Source organism: Barbus barbus, assembly GCF_936440315.1.
Source record: "Barbus barbus genome assembly, chromosome: 19".
NCBI lineage: Eukaryota > Metazoa > Chordata > Actinopteri > Cypriniformes > Cyprinidae > Barbus > Barbus barbus.
Window position 1 is genome coordinate 461755 of NC_136747.1, and position 23659 is coordinate 485413.

General features: G+C 38.1%; 1 protein-coding gene across 1 annotated transcript in view; it reads right to left on the bottom strand.

Annotated features, from left to right (window-relative positions):
* Positions 1–18677, bottom strand: part of btr30 (bloodthirsty-related gene family, member 30) — a 31011-nt gene extending 12334 nt beyond the window's left edge. Inside the window, exons 1-4 of the mRNA XM_079441504.1 lie at positions 18478–18677; positions 14480–15089; positions 12536–12631; positions 11991–12224 (exon numbers count right to left, since the gene is read on the bottom strand). Coding sequence (XP_079297630.1) covers positions 11991–12224; positions 12536–12631; positions 14480–15089; positions 18478–18653 — 1116 coding nt within the window. The 5' untranslated portion in view covers positions 18654–18677. The remainder of the gene's footprint in view (positions 1–11990; positions 12225–12535; positions 12632–14479; positions 15090–18477) is intronic.
* Between the last annotated feature and the right edge of the window lie 4982 nt (positions 18678–23659).

A 23659-nucleotide genomic window follows, 5' to 3' on the forward strand; every position in this document is an offset into this window, starting at 1 on the left:
AGCCTACTGTAAATGCCGACATGCCAATAAAGCTTTGATTATGCTACATGACTTATGGGATTTATTTTACTGGAAGTGCAGTTCAAAGGTTGAATTTAACATATATTTAATTTTATATCGGCTAATTAATAGACTATATTATAAACATAGTGTTTCGTTGAGGAATGAATCATTTGCTTAGTTTCATTTGTAAATGAAAACAACACGCTCATTGTCACATATGGGTGTAAATACAATCATAAAGTCAAAACCTCATTGGCATAATTGTCAGGCACTTACAGTATTTGCAAAATATGATAGCATATTAATAATACTAGCATAATTATACAGAACGTTAATTAGGTAAAGCTCTACACGAATTGAAAGGGAAATAAGCATATATAACAATAAATATAAAAATATAAGCCTTACAACAGATTCAAGAATGTTAAATGTTTTAGAAGCCTTTGAATTCAAAGGTTTGGACACATTCTTAAAAGAAGTAAAAAGAGATTTTACATCAGATGAAAGCATTCTAAAGTTAGGTTTACAATTTATAGTTCTGGCTTTATGAACATGCAATTTACCCAGAAGACAAAGCAACAATACAGTATGTTCAAGATTGCTGTCTTCAGAATGAAATCTGACAGGAAAATGATAGATTCTGTCATTTCGATCATTTTGTTACAGCAGAAAGAAATGAACACTGTAACTTCTGCCCACATTATACACATTAAACTCGTGGCCACGAGAAATGGATGTTGTTCCCAGACATAGATAGAAGCCCTATAAGACCGCTCCAGGCACGTAGATGCGGCTGCCATCTTGGAACGGTATTTTTGACGTCATTCACTACTGTAGGTTCACACAGAGCCGTTGAGCCGTTCTGTGTATGATTGTGGCATCTTTCGAATATTCAGTGGTTACTATGGTGAATGACGTTAAGTATACCGCTACAATATGGCGGACGGTTTACTTATAGCGGCCCATAGAAACAGTCGCTAATGAGGCATTTAGTATATCTATGGTTGTCCCTCCATAGACATACATTTACACTTACATATACATATATATATATATATATATATATATTAGGGCCGGGACTCGATTAAAAAAAATAATCTAATTAATTAGAGGCTTTGTAATTAATTAATCGAAATTAATCGCATTTTAATCGCATATAGATATTTGACCTGAGAACAGTGAGAAGTAAGTTTTTTCATATGGATTTTTAGTATACCATTGAATAATGACTGAATACATAAGCTTAAGCAACAAAATATTGTTTATTTTTGTTCAACCAAGTCCAACAGACCAGTGCAATATTGCCATTAAGTGTAGCAATAGGATATTTAGAAATATAGTAGCCTACATTTCAGAAATTCAGGTACCCTATAGGTAGGTATACCTTCTGTAAACTGTTTTTTTAAGTAAAACACAATACTTTCAAGTACATTCAGAACATCGGAAACCCTGACTATTACTGTAGACAACATCTCTGTTGCTTCAGAGGCCATAACAGACTTTGCTATATGTTTAGCATTGAGGTGATACTTGAGGCTTGATGTGCTGCGGTGATATGCGAATTCCTTGTTCCATAGCTTGCACACAACCATGCTCTTATCGACGCTTCCATCCATTCGTTTTTTATAACAAAATTTCCCATCCACAGGGCCAACCAAAGCGGTCTCATCAGCTTCTTTGTCCATGTTCACTGTGGTTTGTTTTTGTCTGAACGCTAGCTGGTGCTCCAGTATAATCGGTCCGCCGAAACTCATCCAGTGAGAAACGTTCCGCGGTGCAAAAATAAGTGCGATTAAAATGCGTTAAAAAAATTTAACGCGTTATTTTTGTGTAATTAATTAATCTAAATTAACGCGTTAAAGTCCCGGCCCTAATATATATGCTAAAAACATATTATCACACTCCCACGAGTTAATATGTTGTGGCCAGGACAAATCTAGCCTAAGTGAACCGAACATATCCCTCCCGGTCGCAGTAAATGCTTCGTTCGACTTTTTGGAGATCATCTACTCTTCCCTGCGCATGACTTCTGACCTACTTTCTGTACGATCTGAATTTCTGCGCTTTGAATTTTAAATATTGAATTTAATGTTCCAAATTTCTTCTACATCTTGAAAACTTGAAGCTGTATTTTTTAAAACTGGATATCTGCAGTCAAAGAATTCAGAACAAAAAATCCGCTGTTTGAAAATACATGTCTATTAAAAAACTACCATAAAAAAATATTTGTCATATTATAAGCTCCATAAATCAATGAAGCTGAGCTAATATTGAACTAGTATATCTATCATAGTTTTTACTCATGCAGGTCGTCTGCCTCAAATCATGGTGGTGACTAAAAATGAAGACTGGTTTTGCTGAATCAAGAGATGGTTTGGATAACTAAGGTTAAGGGAATTAAGCATTTGAGGTAAAAATGATTTTAAGAACTGTTCATAGCATATTTTACTTTACATAGTCAAAATTGAGATCTGAAATAGAAACTTTGGTGAATGATGAAGGGTTCTATATAGTAATGAATTTAATATTATAGTCTGTCTAAGTTAAAGTTTCGTGAGACTGTCAAAAGAACATTTGCACATAACAGTGCGTTCACACCAGAAGCGACTTGCACGAATAAATCACGCTATTCGAGCGTAGTTGGACGCTTGAACATTTTGCGTTTACTCGCTTCATTCACGCGTGAAATTCGCTTCACAAGAGACATGGGAGGGGCTTCTGCAGGCGGCTCCAGTCTCGATGAGAAATGGCTGAAATGGATTTTGTTGAGAGGGTAGTTGCCCTTTATGTGCTATGGAAACACTGGACGCGTGTATTTCAGCCGAGAATGTAGTTGTTTAAAACTCAAATCTGCGGTTTATTTATAAAAACAGCCCCTATTTGAAAATGTGCTTCGCCGATTTCGGAGCCGTGAGCTCCAGGCGATCACCGGACGCTCATGCTCATGTATCCCGAAGAGAGGAGCATAACCTCGGCTAGTCCTTCTGACATTTGCCGCTGGCTCTGATGTCTCTGTAGTGGGTCAACATAAGATATCATTAGTTTTGGGTAAATCTAACAGGTAATCTTTGGTCTATCGTACAGCTCCGGGTATCCACATACAGCCACAATGATTTTGTCCTCTATTGCTGTTTCGGATTTCTGCCTCCGCTCGTAATCACGTCACTACTACAGCAAGCTCCTGATTGGTTAACGCAGAATAAGCAGAATGTCTTTTTGTGTCTTTGCATTGACTGAACATGTAAATCACTCGCGCTTAACGCTTCATTCGCGTCTGGTGTGAACGCACCATTAGAGAGAGAGAATGCTTGGGTGGAGGCAGGGATGGTGCTCTGCCTCTCTTATTGGCCTGCAGAGCAAGAGTACCCAAAACAAAGCAATGATATTAAGGCCAAAACATTCCAGTGATTTTTCTCAAAGTAAAACTCAATAATGAACAGACAAGCTTTGAGACTAGATAAGAGACTATAGGTATAAACTAGGTCAAACTGACAGGAAAATGTAAGTTTAAATCCTTCCGATTTAACACCAAAAGCAAACCTTGAGTCCCATCTAGAAATTTTTCATGTTCTGGGAATGTTTTCAGTGGCAACTTTTATTTTAGTTCCCAGAATGTTCTGCTAAAAGGTAGGATAACATTCTCTAAAATCATTCTAAAAATGTTATTGATATCATTGTTAGAACATTATCCTCTAACATTCGAATAAAGCTTCCCATCACACTAGATGTGGATTTACATTGCTCAGAAGTCAAATTTTGGTTGAAAGTGTAAACCCAACCTTTGGTTGATGTCAAGCTCCAAAGTAAATAACTCCAAAAACAGCATTACCAGCTTCACTTATAAAACAGATTGACTTTATTTCTGCCATTCATATTGAGATTAACAGAGGTTTAGATGTGGATGTCTGTTTGAAAGTAATAGTTTGCTTTGATGTCACCATTATGGTGAATAGTGTTTGCTTTAGTTGGGCAATTTGACTCTTGACTTTTGGTGGATTTCTCTAGCTGCTGTAACTATGTTTGTTATGGCAAAAACAGCAAGAGAAAATGTGATCAGACAATGTTGGCTACTACTTGTTGGCTATTTATGATAATAAAGATACTATCATCATGCAGTGATCTGATTACTGATCTCATCTAGAGTCTAATCTTTGTGATTAATTTCATATTACAGACTGTAGTAATGTGTTTTAACACCATAAAGTCCAGCAATGTTCTAATCAGATAATCTGTATATCTATCCTCAATTTTTAAAAGATATTTTTAACTTTTTTTTAAATCACTTTTAACTACTGAATGTTAAGACACACCCAGACATCAAACGCAAAGCATTCTGGGAGCCCTGCATGAGTTTTGTATGATGCACCCAGAATACATTGCAGCAAGAAGCATGTCACCATTGTTGAGATTAATACACTGACTCTTCATGATTGTGTGATAAAGCGTTCTTTTTTTAAAACCCTTGACATTATCTGATTAAAATTCTGCTGGATTTCAGTCTGTAGAACCTTTGAGTGGCCATAAATAACGTGCAACTAATACCATAGATTAGACTAGATTAAATCAGACTGCTATGTGCTGACATCTTAATCATCAGCCAGCATCATCTAATCACCTTCTCTTGCTGTTTTTGCCATAACAAACATAGCTACAACAGCTGGAGAAAAATAAACAAAAAGGCAAGAGTGAAATCGCCCAACTAAAGCAAATACTTCCCACCATAATGGTGACATAAAACCAGGGCTTGAAAACGAAAACAAACAATTCAATCGGTTCACTTCAAGCAGAATCGATATTTTAACATTTCTGTTCCTGCGTTCCCCATGTATTATTATCGTTCCGAAACTGGTTAATACCGGTTAATAACATTATTTAAATATATATATATATATATATATTTGCCCATAATAATAATAATAATAATAAAGTACAGCGTTTTGTTTACTCAAAAAAGAAAGAAAAAACAACAACACAGAAAATCTGGTATCTTAACCCGCTGCGCTTAATCATAGCCAATACAGCATCATCTTTTATAGATTTTGGCCAAATGTAGCCTACTAAACAAAGGAAAAATCTGCCAACGCTTTAACAACATTAAAGTATTTTTTCAAGATAGCTATTTAAAAATGTTAAAAGGAAAAAAAAACATAGGCTAAGTCGCATTTTATGATTGCATTAAGAAATAATGTAGGCTAAAATGACAGTAAAAGCAACATGCTTGCAAACATTATAAACACAATTAAAGTTCCCTTCTCTCCACAACAAATCTGCTAAAGTTAAAGCGTTTAGGCTATATAAATGTAAAGCCAAAAACGAATTAATTTAAGGTGAAACTAAGTCCGCTCTCATTCGGCACGGATCCAAATGTTTGATATTCGTGACGTATCTGGATGCTAAAATATTATTATTTATGAAATAGGCTTTGTGCTTCACTCGCATCGATCATCATCCTTCGCTATCAGCATGGTGGTCACGCTGAATGCAACAGATTGTACAACGGAACAGTGCTACTTATAATATGGTTCTTTAACTGTATTTTGATAATGAATTTTGATAATGAACAGGCTGCAATATCGCAAAAATATGTTGTCTGTGTGGGCGTCAATCGCTGGCGCGATACTGGTATACAGATAGAAGCAAGACATTCAAAACTGTCAAGCTTTTGCAAAGTAAAGAAAACTACTTTCTGCTCACCTCTTTCATTTTGTTAGTCAGTGATTTAAGTGAAATACACTGCCCTCCAAAAGTTTGGAAACACCCCTGGCAAAGTGTGGCTTTGGCTTCCCCTTCCAACAAGACAATGACCCCAAGCACACTTCCAAACTGTGCAAATCCTATTTGGAGAGGAAACAGTCAGCTGGCATCATGTTTGTCATGCAATGGCCTCCCCAATCACCCGACCTCAACACAATTGAGCTACTGTACTATGGGAGGAACTGGACCGTGATGTCCGTAAGAAGTGTCCGACCAGTGTGAATCATCTTTGGGCAATCCTTCAGGAGGCTTGGAGTAATATACAGTATCAAGTCAATGTTTGAATAAACTGACAGCTCCGATGCCCAGATTATGCAGAGCTGTAATAGCTGCTAATGGTGGATATTTTGATGAATCCAAAATTTAGTTTTTTTTTCTATGTATAAACTGTTTATGTAATAAAATATGTTTTCATAGTTTGTGTTGTCCCTTATCAGTGCAAAATATCACAAATTAAAAAGGATTCATGCCAATATTGTCCAAAACCCCACTTTTCTAGGGCGTTTCCAAACCTTTGGAGGGTAGTGTATATTTCACACAGCCATATCACCCTGCAGCCCAAGACTGGTTGCCCACTGAAGCTAAGCAGGGTTGAGCTGGTCAGTACCTGGATGGGAGACCTCCGGTGAAAACTAGGTTGCTGTTGGAAGAGGTGTTAGTGAGACCAGCAGGGGGTGCTCACCCTGTGGTCTGTGTGGGTCCTAACGCCCCAGTATAGTGATGGGGACACTATACTGTAAAAAGCACCGTCTTTCAGATGAGCCGTTAAACCGAGGTCCTGACTCTCTGTGGTCACTAAAAATCCCAGGATGTCTTTCGAAAAGAGTAGAGGTGTGACCTCGGCATCCTGGCCAAATTTCCCCATTGGTTTCTGACCATCATGGCCTCCTAATCATCCCCTTACACTGATTGGCTTCATCACTCTGTCTCCTCTCCACCAGTAGCTGGTGTGTGGTGGGCGTTCTGGCGCACTATGGCTGCCGTCGCATCATCCAGGTGGATGCTGCACACTGGTGGTGGACGAGGAGACACCACCCCTCACAATGTAGAGTGCTTTGAGTGCTTAGAAAAGCAGAAAAAGCTCTATATAAATGTAATGATTTATTATTATTATTAGTGTATATTTCATGCATATAGCCTATACATATTCCTTTTTATGTAAGCCTATATTTTTATTCTGTTTTGTCCATTCACAGAAGTGCTGCAGGTGCGTGTGATCTGTTGAATCCATTTTACACTATCCTCGGATAAACTCTAACGCACAGCTGAGCGCGGGCGGGCATTTCACACGTTGGACGTGTCAGCGCCACATTTGCAATATAGGCCGTAGCCTACTACTTGTGTTCCTGATTGGTTGACAGCAAATTCCAAATATTCAATGGAACGATAAAATAACATTATTAACCGGTTAATGGCCATTTAAAATTTTTGATTCTGTTCGGAACTATAAAATTTGATTTAGTTTCTGGTTCTGGTTCTGTTCCTGTCAAAATTTCATTTGTTTCCAGTTTTCGTTTTCGTTCCTTGAACCGGTTCAGAGCCCTGCATAAAACCAAACTATTACTTTCAAACAGACATCAACATTTAAACCACTGTTGAGCTCAATAAGATCTTTTGTAAATGTCTGACAGAAATAAAGTCAATCTGGTTTATAATAAGTGAAGCTGGTAATGCTGTTTTTGGAGTTATTTAAGGAAGTTGGAGCGTCATCAAACAAAGGTTGGGTTTTTACCTTCAACCAAAATTTGACATCTGAGCAACATTTGAGTCCACATCCAATGTCGAATGGAAAGTTTCCAGCTTAAATCTAAATGAGAATGTTAGAGGATAATGTTCTAATAATGTTATCAATAAACATTTGTAGAATGTTTTTAGAGAATGTTATCCTACCTTTCAGGAGAATATTCTGGGAACTAAAATAAAACTTGCCGCTGAAAACATTCCCAGAACATAGCATAATGTTCTCGGAGCATTGTTAGAACAATAACATTCCTAGCTGGGGTTTCAATATCCATGTGTCTAGTATATGCGTGTGTGAGGATGAATACTCATTACAGATGGGTTAAGTTAAATGGCTTGACAGAAGTCGATAATTCTGAGTGAATCTAACAAAAAGAGAATGCCGAACATGGGACGAGCTGTAAGTGGATTGGTTATCCAGCTCTGTCTGCTATAAGTAATAATGACTTCTTTTGTCCTTTATAATGCTGATTTGAATCACTCTCTGGATTAATATGTTTAAGAGTGTTTATCTGATTTGGATTTGTGAAATTGAAGATTGCCGTCCATAATGGGTTAAAAACCCATGTCTAAATTCAACTGAGGGTCTAAAATTAAACAAGTTAATGCTTTGTTATTTGAAAAGGTAAATATTTTAGACTTGACGGCAGAGAAACAGTGGCTAAGTCACTAACCAGATTATCCAGAGAGAGAACCCTCACATAAAGAAAGGCTGGTGGGAAAGCAAAGGAGTGAATACAGTTTAGGTAATATGGGAAAAAGTCAAAAGCTGCTATAAGGATGTCTGTGTGTGTCCTCAAGGTCTGAGTGATGCAATAGTTTGGGTTATATAGAACAGAGATAAGCTGAACAAACACTTTTGCATCTGCTGGCTAACCAGTTGATGGAGAAATACTAATGAAATGAAATATAGCAGATGTCTTTTAATGAATATTTGGTAGTTTCGATCTGAGCAATAGTATTGTTTGATAGGATTGTGAAATCTGTCTGTTTTTGCACAGTTTATAAACATTTTGATTCAATGAGTATCACTGCCAAATGACAAATATGAATGAGGGCTTTTTAAGACATTGATCAGGTAGCTGACCTGTAAGCATTTCTAACTGACAAGACCGTAAGAACCAAATTGACGTTTACACAAGATCCCGAGGATTTGCTTCTGAATATGCTGTTAATTTAGTCAGAGTACAGTAATATTGTCACGGTTTAGTTTCTGTCTAGTTTCCCTTTTGCCCATATTTGGTTCTTCCTGTTCTGATTTAGTTTATTAGTAATCATCGTTTAGTCCTGTCACCTGTTTTGTGTTAATTATCTCGTTTGCTCTTTTGTTATAAGTCTTGTCTAGGTTGTCGTGTCTTAAAGTTAGGTATCCGTTTGTTCTGAGATCGTTTTCTTGTGTCCTGAAACTCTTATTTTATTAAAGATTCTGTTTTCGACTCACTGCATTCCTTCGTGGAGCATACCATTACAAACATGGTATGATAATTGAGAGGATTGACATTAAAATAATAATTAGGCATTGAGTATGATTAATAGTAATGTCATGATATAAAGATACTTGCATGACAATAAGTAAAGTTGTATTTTTGAAGTTATACACTTCACTTGATACTTACAGTGTCTTTTCGGCCAAATGTTGACAAGTTTAGGTTTATGCTCAGTTATTTTAAACAGTACTGTATGTGGGCTATGATGATTGCAGATGGATCTGTGGTGAAAGTACAACTTAATAAAAGGGCTATTAAATACGAATTAGGAACTATTCTAGGTTTTAGTGGGAATATTGATTGTTTCCTTTTTATTTCTATTTTTAAAGATGGCTTTATCTGGGTCTTACTCATTTATGGTTAGTTGAAGTTAGACTACCAGTTTGTTTTGAACCACAACATGGTTTTTAATGGGGGAATGAATGAGTGGATTTACAATCACTCTTCTTGCTCTATGCAATGGATTGGCAATAATAGTTTTTGAAAAACCAGTCCTAGTATTTAGGTTATAGACAATGTCTGTATTTGGTATCTGGGAGGTGACTGAGGGTCTGCCCCATGTCAGGAATGCAATATTAATAAATGTTTCTTAATTTAGCCCGGCTTCCAGAGAATAAAATGTAGTTTTCTTGTTATCAGTTCATTTTCTGATATGACCAAATTAACCAAAATCCATTATAGCTGAATAAGACAGGTAAAGACATTCGTCTAAGGCCATGAAGGCCACCAAAGCACTACATGCTCTGTAGGATATTCAGTTCCAGTTTAGTCCTTAAAGGGAAAAGATATTTAATTCTGCTTGCAGGGGTTGCGAGGCTGTAGACTGATAGAAGAATTGTTTCAGCCATTGAAGAAGTATAATCATAGAGTTGAGAAATATGTGCCATATGTTTTTGGGCTAATTTTGTAGATGTTTTATTTCAGCATGACATTACCTTGCTACTGGCTAATAAATCCATTATTAGAATGGAACAATTAATTTAACAATTAATTAATTAATCGTCTCCCATGTTGTTGGTCCTGAGTGGTACCCCGCTGATAAGTCTAAACAGGGTATTACCCTCAATTGACATCCTAGTGGGCTAACGAGAAGTATATTAATGATTTCTTGAGGCAGGTTAAGACTACTGAGGTGTTCGCAGGATATGAATATTTTAATTCTCTATGGCTTCGATCGACAGGGTCACTGTTTTTGTCAGATCCTAAAGAACCCACGGCTTTGGCGTTAGTGTGGAAGTTTGTATTTACAGTAGGAGCAATTTTTACAGATGTGACAGATTCTGTAGAAGAATATGTGGAAAAGAAGCCTGGAACGATTTTGTTGCAGCGTCAGAGGACATGATTATGGGAGTGATCAAATATGTTTTGTATGCCTTTGGAGGATACGTAGGACTGGTTATCTTATGCTTACTAATGTGGATGTTGGTCCGCTGTTGTCTGTCCTATGTTTTCAAATCTGCCTGCAGGACTGTGAATCTGGTGGAGGAGCAAATGCACTACTGAAGCTGACAAACAGTCTGAAGCAGTTGACCAAGGATGACGTCAACACCCTGTTGTGAGTGGAAGGGTTGGGAGAGCCCCAAACATGGGGACTGGACTTATAGTATCCAGCATGTCCATGATGGGGTGAAGAGGCTAAATCTGACCCATCAGGGAAACATGCGTCCCCACTCCACCTTCCATAGTAACCTCACTTGTTAGACCAGCCGTGGGGTATTGGACCCCACACCGGTCTAAAACAGGGGACTGAAGGAGTGGATGGAGTGAAGATTGATCTGTCATATCCTCCAGAGTGATATTAATCATATTATTACATGATTTCTTATTAATGTGATTGTATTATGCCTCGGTTGATTATTAATCAAGTTATTGATCAGTATTTATCCTCCCAGATTGTTTGATGATTGACTTGAGTAGTAAAGCGAAAGTAAAGTAAAGTAAAGAGTGTATTCTATATTCATATAGACTGAAGTGTGCATGTAGTCTTTTTAGAAGTAGTAAGAGTAAAGGTGTGAACACATGCTTGAGTGTATTCTTTCCCTCGGGTCACGAGGCCATGCTAAGGGGTCAGGATGATCTCCCATCTACGTGAGCTACGAGTGACGGAGAGAATTGTGACAATTAGATGTTTGACTAACAGATGTTAAAGAATCCTGTTCTATCCTGTATTTCTACTCTCCAAATTGATGGCTGCATAGTATGTGTGTAACCAACCATACTGATAAGATGCTCGCTAGAAGCTAGAAAACCTTGAGCTGCAGATAAGGGCTCTGTGTGTGTGTGTGTGTGTGTGTGTGGGCATCTCTTCTCTGTGTTAAGTGAGAAGACTGTCTGAGGGAACAACAGTAGACCAAAACAGTAGGTTTGCCTAAAATAGCATTATGTCAGCTTTGTGTCTCCTGTCATGTGCCTCGTGACCAACTGCATCATACTAAAAGATTTATCTTGACTGTGTTAACCGAGCATGAACATTTTCAACAGTTCAAACCTTAAATTTCACTTTACGTTTCTCACATTGAGATATGATATGGCATCAGAAGGTTTGAAATGCACCATGTGTTGCTTGTATTTATGTATTTTTTGTCACTTTCTGCAATAAATGACTGTGACTGTATTTGTATCTGTTTGCTCTGTGAGGCTAGATTTAGGGTACGGGCAGGGTTAGGTTAGGGGTTATTATAAATATAATGTTAGGGTAGGGGTTAGTATTAATATAACTTTTTACTTTTACAGATGCATGCAAAGAAATAAATATGTAAACAATTTTATTCTGCAAATAAACACAAAAATTATAATGAAAATAGATGCATAAAACAAGCGCTTGTAACAGAGTTCCTAGTGTCTTATTAGTGACATATTCAGTGTTTGATGCCTTGAGTGAGAACGAGTTGCAATAAAAGGATGAAGCAATGGATGTGGTTTAAAAAACAAAAACAATAACAGAAGAGATAAAACACACACAGAGAGAGAATCTGGGGTGTTTGTTATAGGACTGCATCTTTGTACCTGAAGGAAGCCGATATGGTCGTCTGAAACAGCCTGTGCCTCTAGCCGGCCTCTGCGCTCCTGCAGCTGTGCTAACTTTGTCTCAAGCTGGGTGACGATGCTTTGTCCTCGTCCAATCACAGCCTCTCTCTTCTCCTCAATCCCGCCCCCCAGCTCGCTGCGGATGCGATCTACTGAGTGTGTGATGTCAGACAGGACCTGCTCCACCTCGGACAGCTCAGCCTGAGCGTAGCTCTGTCAAACACACTCTACATGACAAACCTGGACTGCAAACATGACCAGCACCATTCAAAGGGAGGGACAGTTCAAAATAGTTTCGGTGCTGATGTTTATTATAAGGAAGATTTTAGCAAAGTTTTTGCTATATGTGGAGATGATTAAACATCACTGTCAAGAAAAGTAAAAAAGGCCATTTTATTGTTTTTCACAGTGAATTTCTAAAAGCTACCCATAACATAACAATTATACAAGTATATATGTTTAATTCGTCTTGAATGCTGCAAACTGTGCAGTGACAGTAAAGCTGGACTAGAGTTTTAAAATACCTGCAAGGCGTGTAGTTTGCTCTTCAGCTCAGTCAGCTGGGCGTTTCTTCTGTCAATACATGTCTGAAGGTCCAGTTCTGTTTTCCCCAGGAGTCTCTATGAGGTGAGAAAAAGCCTCTCAGATCTAAAATCTGTCTTTCTCTCAGTGTTTGTTTTCCTCCGAAGGACTAAATATCTATCATATATTATATAGTCTACCCCATGTCTCTCTGATGTTCTGCTGGGTCATTTTTCTATAGGAATCTCTTTATGGTTGGGTGCTATTTAAATATACATGGCAGTCAAAAGAGCCCATCTATGTCTTTACAATGTTCTGATCCACAGATATTCCTCTTGATGGTTTTTTCTATGTGGTTGGTTACTAGGATCTGACCAATCCCTATGATATTGTTTCACACATTTTTTATTTATTTATTTTTTTTTACACTTGATTGCTTATACAAAATCATAGCTCAATGGTGTGGAATGAGTAAGGTGCCAAAGTTTAGTCCAGAAGAAGAATATGAGATGATAACACTGATGCTTTGCTACAGCAAGCGCCAACTAAAAATAACAACACCAACAAATACAATGATAAAATAACACTAAGAAAAACAATAGGTGTTTTAGCACCTTTAGTATTCTGCTCCTAACTATAGATTAGAAATGTTAAAGTGATAGTTCACCAAAAAATGCAAATTCTGCTGCAATAAATATTCAACCTCTTGTCATTCCAAACATGTATGAGATTCTTGCTTTTGTTGAACACAAAAGAAGATATTTTAAAGAATGTTTGTGACCAAACAGTTGATGGTAGCCATCGACTTCCATAGTATTATTATTATATATATATTCATATTTTTATTAGGAGTGTCAATCGATTAAAAATTTAAATCTAATTAATCGGCAATTAAAAACCCAAACTAAATTTGTCTGTGAAAATACTCACAAAAGAGTATTTAAAACTATTATTGTGTTAAATGGGAACGTATCAAGTAGACATTAGAAATAGTTGCTTTAGAAAGAAATATTTTATTTGATTCAACATAAAATATATTACACATAAACATTTAGACTACAACAGCCTAACGTAAACTATGGAACATAAAAGAAGGTAATTTGAGAAACATCTCAGTATGTATTGTTCATACAGTCACTGGTAAGCAATACAGCTTTGTTACCAACAGTCTTCAAAATACCTTCTGTTATGTTCCACCAAAGAAAGCCATACGTTTGAAACTACATGAGGGTGAGTAAATGATGACAGAATTTATTGATTTATTTTGGTGAACTATCCCTTTAATGTTTATTTATTTATTAATAAATGAAATGATACTCTAAAGAAGAAACTAAATCTGCCAGCAGGTGGCGGTAAATGTCTTTATGAGTCACTGATTCATTCGATTCATTCAAACGGCTGATTCATTCAGGAATTCTTTATGAATGGGTCTTTGAATTATTGATTCACATGATTCGTTCAAAAGGAGCATTCATTCAGAAACTAAACACTGCTGTGTTGGACAGTTCTGCTGTGGCTTTAAAGGTCATATTTGTGTTGGCAAAATTGAGCAAAAACACACAATATTGACTTATTTACTGAACTGTTGTGTAAAATCACATTTGCACTCGTTATATTTTGACATAAACCACACTCGTGTGATATATTGCTCTCGCTGCTCTTGTGATATCGCTTATCATATTATATAAATATGAAACAAAAACTCATATAGCAGCATTTTTTTGCCCCAATATCTTGAATCTTAGGGACTGCATTTATGGAGTATATTTAATAGAGAATTAAGTATTATTCTGTTCAACAGAAGAAATAAACTCATACAGGTCTACAACAACTTGAGGGTGAGTAAAAAATGACAGCTAGAATTATAATTTTTGCATGATCTATCTCTTCTTGTCACTTGCCGTTGTAGTTTGGAGCTGCAGTGAAAGCATATATCTGCACATTACCTGTTTGGTAGCGCGTTCTGTCTGCACTGAGACTGTGGTGTGTGTGCGGTGCTCCTCCAGCACGCAGATGGCACAGATGCACTTCTGATCCGTGCGACAGTAGACCTCCAGCAGCCGGTGGTGCTCCGGGCAGGTGCGGCCTCGCAGGGCCTCCTGAGGATCCAGCAGTCGATGCGAGGCATAGAACGGCGTCTGCTGATGTGGAACCACGTGAAGCTCGCAGTACGATGCAGTGCACGTAAGACAGGATCGCACAGCTTTCTTTTTCTTGCCACTGCAGACGTCACATAAAATCTGCTCGGTGTCATCCAGAGAAGCTCCGGTAATAACCGCTTTTTGCTTTGGCTTTGGTTGAGGGGCCCTGCCGTACTGCATCTCTTTATATTTCTGGGCGATGTGTGCGAACACCCGGTTGATGCTGAGCTCAGGACGCTCCTCAAACACCCGTTTGCACAGTGGGCAGCTGCAGACGGAGCTGGAGGCCCAGTAGCCCCCGATGCAGCCCTGGCAGAAGTTGTGTCCGCATGGCGTGGAGACCGGCTCGCTGAAGAGATCCAGACAGATGGAGCAGGTCAGCTCCTGCTCAGAGAACACATCCAGCTGGGCCATCCTAGAAAACATCACATATCCACGCATTGAAAAATGATCAGCCACTGACCATGGGCTAGTCGTTGTCAACCGGGGGCCGCAGTATTAAATTAGTTATTATTGATTTAAATAATCTAACTTAATCAAAAACATAAAATCAAAATGCAAACTGAAACTATATTTCGTTCCCCTGTTGGAAACTCAGAAGCGAAGACCAGGAGACTCTTGAGTATCTTCAGCAGAGTTCTTTATTGAGAACATGCAGCAGTCATCAGAAGTCTGACTAAAGCCCTATTCCTACGGGATTAGGATCACCTGGTGACCTCCAGTCATTTGTAATAATTGCAGAGGTTGTCTGTGATCTTAATCCCGTGCGAATCGGCCATGTCTGTAATTTGTAAAGTAAAAATTCCCCCGCAAAAGACCTACCATATTTCCCTGAACACCGAGGTCCTGTGATAATATTAGTCCCGTGCGAATCGGCATCTCTGTGATTTGGCCAGAATTTGACGTGTCGTATATCATTTTTTCAAGGTTTTTGTTTCCTGTGCGCCTTTTTATCCATCTTTCGCAAAGAATGGAGCTGCGTTGGAGTGTCTGATAGTATTTTGGGTGCTGTCATATCGCTACACCATACAATTAGCAGAAAGAGAAAGCTGAAAAGGTTTAATGTGTTACAAATAAATCAAGCATAAAGCTTGAGCTATTATTTTAACCTGGTGAAAGGTAAATGACACGGGGCACAAAACCATATTAGTTTCTTTTTTTTCTTTTTTTTTTAAATCCATCTAATTGGACCATAGAACGGGACACTCAAAGCTTGACATCCGGGTATCCGGGAGATAAATCAGTAATTTGGAGTAAAATCATAGGCTTCGCTTGAAAATTCAGATGTGGGGGGATCATTTCAAAATCACACTTGGTCCCCAGATAATACTAATCCCGTGCGAATAGGTCTTAAGGCAGCAGTGTAACGCGAGTTATGTAATCAGATTACTTGTTTCAAGTAATTAAGTAACGCATTACTTTTTAATTTACAAGAAAATATCTGAGTTACTTTTTCAAAAAAGTAATGCCAGTTACTCATTTATTGACTGACAGTTCTCCTGTCCCCATGTTGGGAGAAATCGGCAGAACAGAGGCGTTGTGTGCGCTGTGTGAGCATGCTGTTACTGTAGATCTAAATGTGAATGTGCATTAATTCATCCCACTCGCAAAAAACAGATTTAGTATTCATCAAAATGAATTAAAACAGTGAAAACTCAGAATATGACACAAACTGCAATAATTAAACATGTTAAACAACACAAATGAATCTAATCCCATTTTATTAACCGATGTCTTTGCTGCTGACCTTTGATCCAGTTCAGCCATACTAATAAGCAAAAATGACTTTAGATAAACTATCAATTGTGCTTCATTGTGTTTTTATTGCTGAAGAGTGTTGAACCTTCTTCTCCTGCGTTCTACTGCACAGACGTGAATTTACTCTTCCTTCAGTCCGAGGTTTATTCAGTACACCTTTTGGTGTGAAAGGGCTCTTATATTTGCTGTAATTAGAACTTCGTATATTAAACACAAACAAGCCCTGCTCATATTTAAAAAGTAATGCGATTACTTTCCATAAAAAGTAAGGTTATGTAATTAGTTACTTTTTTAGGGAGTAATGCAATGTTGGAATGCATTACTTTTAAAAGTAACTTCCCCCAAAACTGCTAGGCAGTGCTTAGAAACGGAGACAAAGCACCTGGGAGACAACCTTTAACAAAGCATGCAAAATAAAGTATTCAGGTATAGCAACCTGCCCCGTTTCACCAGTCCTAATCCAATCAGCATAACTAGTCAAAGAATGAGACAAGGCCACCAAGAGCCATTAAAGACACAAGGTGAGAGACACAGTAATCTGGCTCATTTGATTTACAATAAACAGAACAGGAACTGGCAGAAACCTCTTGCTACACACTTTGCTTGAGAGAATCATTTGTCTGATGACCTTACATGCTAAATGCAATGTACTTCACCTTAGTTTTTCAGGTGATTGTATGTCAGGACGTAGGATCAGTAGATCTAAAACAGATATTTACATTTGTAATCCCACACCCCTTCAATAAGATTTTTTTATTTTGACTTTTTTATTGAATGTCATACAGTTCTTAAAACATCTTAATACGAGATCTGATTTCAATAAGTAAACATTGGCCTTTTTCACTGTTTTTACAGAGGTCTCTCTTACAGTGCCACAGCACAAACCTCCTAAGCATGTATATGGTTCTTATTTAGAGTGTGTAACTTTTTTCTGCTTATAAACTGCATCAGGACTGCATCACACCTTAATCAGAGAAATAACACTGGCATATGGGCTTGAAAACATGTTGTGTATGTGTGGTCACTCTAAAGATGATGAGTGGTATTTAACTCAATTTCTAATAATCCCATATAAATGGTCATGTTTAAAATTTACATACATACAGAAATGTATTTTGTGCTCGGTTACCTGTGTCAGTACGCAGTGCGCAGTAGGCATACGCATTTGAACTGTTTCTATATATTGTTTTGTGTGTAAACTGATGTTGAACATTACAGTCATCTGCAGTAACAGTTACTACACAAACCTGAACATTTGAAAACTTTCCTCAGATGCGCAGAGCACTGGTCAGTTTAGGTCAGGTTATGGGCTGCCAGGCACTGCTGTCCCGTGGTGGTTTGGGAAACTAATGTAGCTGCTGAAGTATATGACTAGTACTTTAGAATTCCATGAGCATTGCTGGCATAGATGTCAAACTAAACACTAGCACTAAACCAACATTAACCAGCATAAACCAGGTCTGTTCACAGGGAGGTGCCTAGTCACGAATGCACAATCACACAGCACTAGATGTGCAGACACATCTCAGAACAAAGGTCATGCACATAAACATCTTGTAAAATGCTGAAAATCAAGTTTAACAATGTCTGGTTGAGATCCTTTACTGATGTTCTAAATACTGCTCCAACATACAGCGCATAACCTGCATCTTCTTCTTATCTATTTAATCATAGACACTTGCATGGCTCTCTTTATAAGTCCAGTCAGTGTCTCGTTTAAGAGTACAGTGCTGGTAGATGATGGATCTGATGAAGTGTGGACTCCAAACCAAACACTGTGACTGAAGAACACTAACAGACAGTCCAACTGTACATGTTAAAAAACAGAAAAACACTTGAACCTGAACACTCATATTATACTCATGATGAATGAATCAGCTAACAATGAAATGGATTTCATTGAGAACTGTGATAATGATTTCTGATATCATGGTTATAAACTCTAGTAAGCAGTACCAGAAACTTTATTTCTTGCTATACTGGAAGCAAAGCAGGCTGTATGGACAGATCCCCAGCAGCACAGTGAGAAGATGCAGCTGACTTACCTCTGATGTTGTGTTGAATCTTCTTGTGTTTGTGTGCAGTGGATCTCTTGATCTTGACAGCGCAGGTCTCTGTGTGCGAGCCGGTCCAGTTGAACATGTTTTCCTTCAACACTCACAGGGATTGGCCACGGCTCCCAAAAGCAGTCGAGTAAGTCTGACAGGCTAGGCCAGTGCATATATACACACAGCCAAAATATGTGAGAGGAACAGAAGTGTGTCAGGGAGGGAGAATTACCCTTTGAAACACGGGCAGATGTGACCGGATCAGTCCAAGTGATCCACTGAATAACATCAAATTACAGAAGAGTCTGATTCAGCTTCAGATGCTTTCCACCAGAGAACCTGCACAGAACCACACACCCAACACTCGAGACTTAGAGAATCTGCTTTGAAAAAAGAAAAAGAAACGCTGGTTTGTGAGGAAAGCATGTGCTTTATGAAAAAAAAGAGAACTTGAAAACTTCAATAAATCAAGCCTCAGAAAAGCTCTTGCAAGTAGCACACAAATCTTATTACAAATCAGGACCACAACAGAAAAAATTATAATAATAACAACAAAGATAAAAGTAACAAAAACATATGAAAAGAATATTCATCGCAACACATAATAGAGGAAAACAAACACCACCATCTCCAGTTTACATCAGCATACTTATATAACTATAAATAAATAGAGGTATGTAGATTTATATTTTATTTTTCATATTATGGGTCCCATGCTGGGACCTTCACTAACCCCCAAAGATCTCAATGGTTCTTCCCACATTCTGTTAAATGACATAAGTTTACCCATAAGTTGGAATCTACGTTTTTCTAGGGATATAAGGTCTTTTATCATAAATAGTCAATCCATATATAAGGGAGGGCTATCTCCAACCCATTTGTTGATAATGGCTTTCCTTGCTAGCATCAACAAAGGATGAATAATGTCTTTATGTTCCTGTAAAGGAGGCTAAATGCAGAGTAAACACATAATAGGTGATGCTTTAACTGTAACTTTGCTCAAATCTGAAAAGGCCTTATGAATTAAAATTCAAAATTGTTTCACCTTATTACATTCCCACGGGAATTCGTACACTTAGGTGACCCCCGTTTGTTAAATTTGCTGTATCTATATGGTGACACATAGGCTTGATGTACTATGTAAAACTGCATTTCTCTAAATTTATTGCAAACAGAAATAGTAACTGGGAGTTAAATAATGTTTTTCCATGAAGCAGCATCGATATCATACCCAATGTTTTTACTCCAAGATTTCTGAAGATCAACAAGCATATATGCCCATATAACACCGAGTAAAATTTAGATACAAATTTTTGAGTGTCTGACCTACAATGAAAACATTTCTCAAGAAAATGATCGTAATTTCCAATGGAGAGTCCACCATTCCTAGCACTAACTGTTACGGGGCTGACGAGACATGAGACGTGCGGATCCATATGCAAAGCTTTATTACAAAACATGGTCAGTGAACAGGCAGGGTCAGACAGTGGCAAACAGGTGTGGCAAGGGCAAGACAAAGCAATCCGTGGAACAAGCGTGGGTAGATGATCGGCGAACAGTATCCAAAGGGGCAAGGCAGAGAGATAAACCAGAGACGAGGGCAATAATCCAAACAGGGAGCGAACAGAGTCCAAACGGCAGAGGTAAAGGGTAAATCCAGGAAACAAGAGCAGGGTCAAACACGACAGGAAAACAAGGCAAGGCAAGACTAAGGCTAAGGCTAAGGCTAAGGCTAAGGCTAAGGCTAAGGCTAAGGCTAAGGCTAAGGCTAAGGCTAAGGCTCTGTAAAGTTGCTATCGCTAGAAAAGTGATAAACGCTAACAATACTCGGCCGAGAGCAAGAGCAAGTCCCAGGCTTAAATAGTGTGTGATTGGGTGATGGTGATTGCGAGATGGATATCAGGTGTGGGCGTGATAATTGTGAACAGCTGTGCGTGTGTCGTCAGTGCAATGGATTATGGGAAATGGAGTCCAATGTGCTGTGTAGTGTGAAAAGTCCATGTGGTGAACGGGTGACCTCTTATAATTTTACTGGAGTAATATTTTATTGGGTATCTGTACTTTTGCTCAAGTACTTGATTTGTGGGCCACAACCTGAATATTATAGTGACTATTTGCGTATAATTGTTCATTAGTAGTTACTTCATAATTATTTTTCTTGAACCTTAACTAGTAGATAATTAATTGTAGTTCTTCAGGAGGTGTGACAGAATACATTAGTTATTGTTTAGCTAACTGTTACTTAACACAATCATAAAATTGTATTACATACTGATTAGTTAACACATCTTCCTTAGTAGTTAACAGTAGTGCGCTAAGTGTTAATGAATCATTACCTGTTAGTTCTTCAGTAATTCCTTATTAGTTATGCAGTAAGAAAGAAACAGTATTCTAAAGTGTTACCGAAACAACATTTATGATACAGTTCATGTCAGATTGTGTTGCTGGTTTTTGTTTTTTGTTGTAGAGATTTTGCCATTCAGATGGCAAATATGGCTCCTAAAAGAACGGACTTTCCTTAAAAGGGACTTTGGTAAAGGTCATCTGAAATATAGTGGAGTAAAATATACATGCATTTATTCAAAAACCCAGTCGAGCAGAGTGCAAATGTTGCAATATCATAATTTCCATGTGTTATGGTATCTGCATATGGTTTAGCCCTGGTTGGATGGTGCTATGGGATACATTTCACCACACAATAAAGACAGGCAATGTGTCATTCTAAACTCATCCTTTAATTTATTCATTTATTTATGTTAACTAAAAATATTTAATGAAACTCAGTTTTAGGAAATTCCTGTTCTATTAAAGCAAGACACCTACATTTTGGATGAGATGAGTAAATCTACTTAAAACCATCCAGTTTAGGTGTATAATGCAGGTTTATGTTTCATGTTTGTGTATTGTGTGTGTGTAGCGTCTGAGTCATGCTGACTTTGGCCTGATATTACACAGCTTTTCCTGCCACATGCCATTGCATCACTACTGAAATCTCTGAATAGAGCTGTTTCTTTCTTTAAATGACACTGTTGTTTGACTTCCAATATTATGAATTTTGCTGTCTTGGAAAATGTTTGATAAACAAATGATGTGTTCATGCAATGTGATTGCTAACCCTGTTATTATACAACAGGGTCCACTCAAAATAATTTCAACAAGGTCAGCACACTCCTCGTGCTGATATACCACTGTCCCTTTACGTCCAAACAGGTCTTAATTATAAAGTCCAATAGTAGAGAGTGCATCTCTGGGTCCAGGTTCTCTCTGGCCAAGGGTTTATAACAGTCCATTGAAGAAAACTTTAGGACGACCATGGCACTCTTGTTGATTAAAAAACCTTTATTATCAGATGGCTGCATCCAAAAAATCTAAAAACTCTTCAAAGCTTTTTGGCACATGCCTTCCTCAGGAGGAGCAAACAACAAACTTAGCACAGGTGATAGCAGTGTCAAGTGCTCGTTAAGCAATTGATTTCCACTTTTCTGATGTGATATGTGATGAGAAAAGGAAGAAAAGCGAGTTCGAAACCTAGTTGATCGCATCACAAACTACATCCCTGCACATATTGCAGACGCTATTTGAATCTGTCTAACGAGATTAAATGAATGACACGAGTGCGTTTATTCTTGACTTTTTTCTTGAAATTTAACACGTTTTTTTTTTTTTTTCAAAACACAATGACTTTTTTTCTCATAATTAAATGAGTTTATTCTCAACATTTTATCTAAACTTTTTTCTCAAAATTTAACGAGTTTTATCTCGAAACATAAAGACTTTACTCTCAAAATGTAATGATTTTAATCTCAACATTTTTTTTTTTAAATTTAACGACTTTAATCTCATATTATAATGACTTTAATCTCAAAATGGTTTTATTTTTTTTATTATTGCTTGGCCCTTATCTTCTTCCGTATCTTTCACTGTAGAGAAGTGAAGCCAAAATGCTTCAAGTATAGCCGCTGCCATCTTGCACTGATGACGTCATTTGGAGTATGCGCAGTAGTGATGCATTTGGAGCCTGAGTCTGAGAGCTGTGGCATCTCAGAGCTGTGGCACGTAAGATCACAGCTGTTGACAACTACAGACAACTTTATGCTTTAGACTTGGGCTGCAAATAAGTGATTTATTTGCAGGCTGAGTCTGCGCAGTAGTGATTTATTTGCAGCCTGAGTCTGCGCAGTAGTGATTTATTTGCAGGCCGAGTCTGCGCAGTAGTGATTTATTTGCAGGCCAAGTCTATGCAGTAGTGATTTATTTGCAGCCAGAGTCTGCGCAGTAATGATTTATTTGCAGGCCGAGTCTGCGCAGTAGTGATTTATTTGCAGCCTGAGTCTGTGCATTAGTGATTTATTTGCAGCCCAAGTCTATGCAGTAGTGATTTATTTGCAGCCCGAGTCTGCGCAGTAGTGATTTATTTGCAGGCCGAGTCTGCGCAGTAGTGATTTATTTGCAGCCAGAGTCTGCGCAGTAATGATTTATTTGCAGGCCGAGTCTGCGCAGTAGTGATTTATTTGCAGGCCAAGTCTATGCAGTAGTGATTTATTTGCAGCCAGAGTCTGCGCAGTAGTGATTTATTTGCAGCCAGAGTCTGCGCAGTAATGATTTATTTGCAGGCCGAGTCTGCGCAGTAGTGATTTATTTGCAGCCAGAGTCTGCGCAGTAATGATTTATTTGCAGGCCGAGTCTGCGCAGTAGTGATTTATTTGCAGGCCAAGTCTATGCAGTAGTGATTTATTTGCAGCCCGAGTCTGCGCAGTAGTGATTTATTTGCAGCCTGAGTCTGTGCATTAGTGATTTATTTGCAGCCCGAGTCTGCGCAGTAGTGATTTATTTGCAGGCCGAGTCTGCGCAGTAGTGATTTATTTGCAGCCAGAGTCTGCGCAGTAATGATTTATTTGCAGGCCGAGTCTGCGCAGTAGTGATTTATTTGCAGGCCAAGTCTATGCAGTAGTGATTTATTTGCAGGCCGAGTCTGCGCAGTAATGATTTATTTGCAGGCCGAGTCTGCACAGTAGTGATTTATTTGCAGGCCAAGTCTATGCAGTAGTGATTTATTTGCAGGCCAAGTCTATGCAGTAGTGATTTATTTGCAGCCAGAGTCTGCGCAGTAATGATTTATTTGCAGGCCGAGTCTGCGCAGTAGTAATTTATTTGCAGGCCGAGTCTGCGCAGTAGTGAT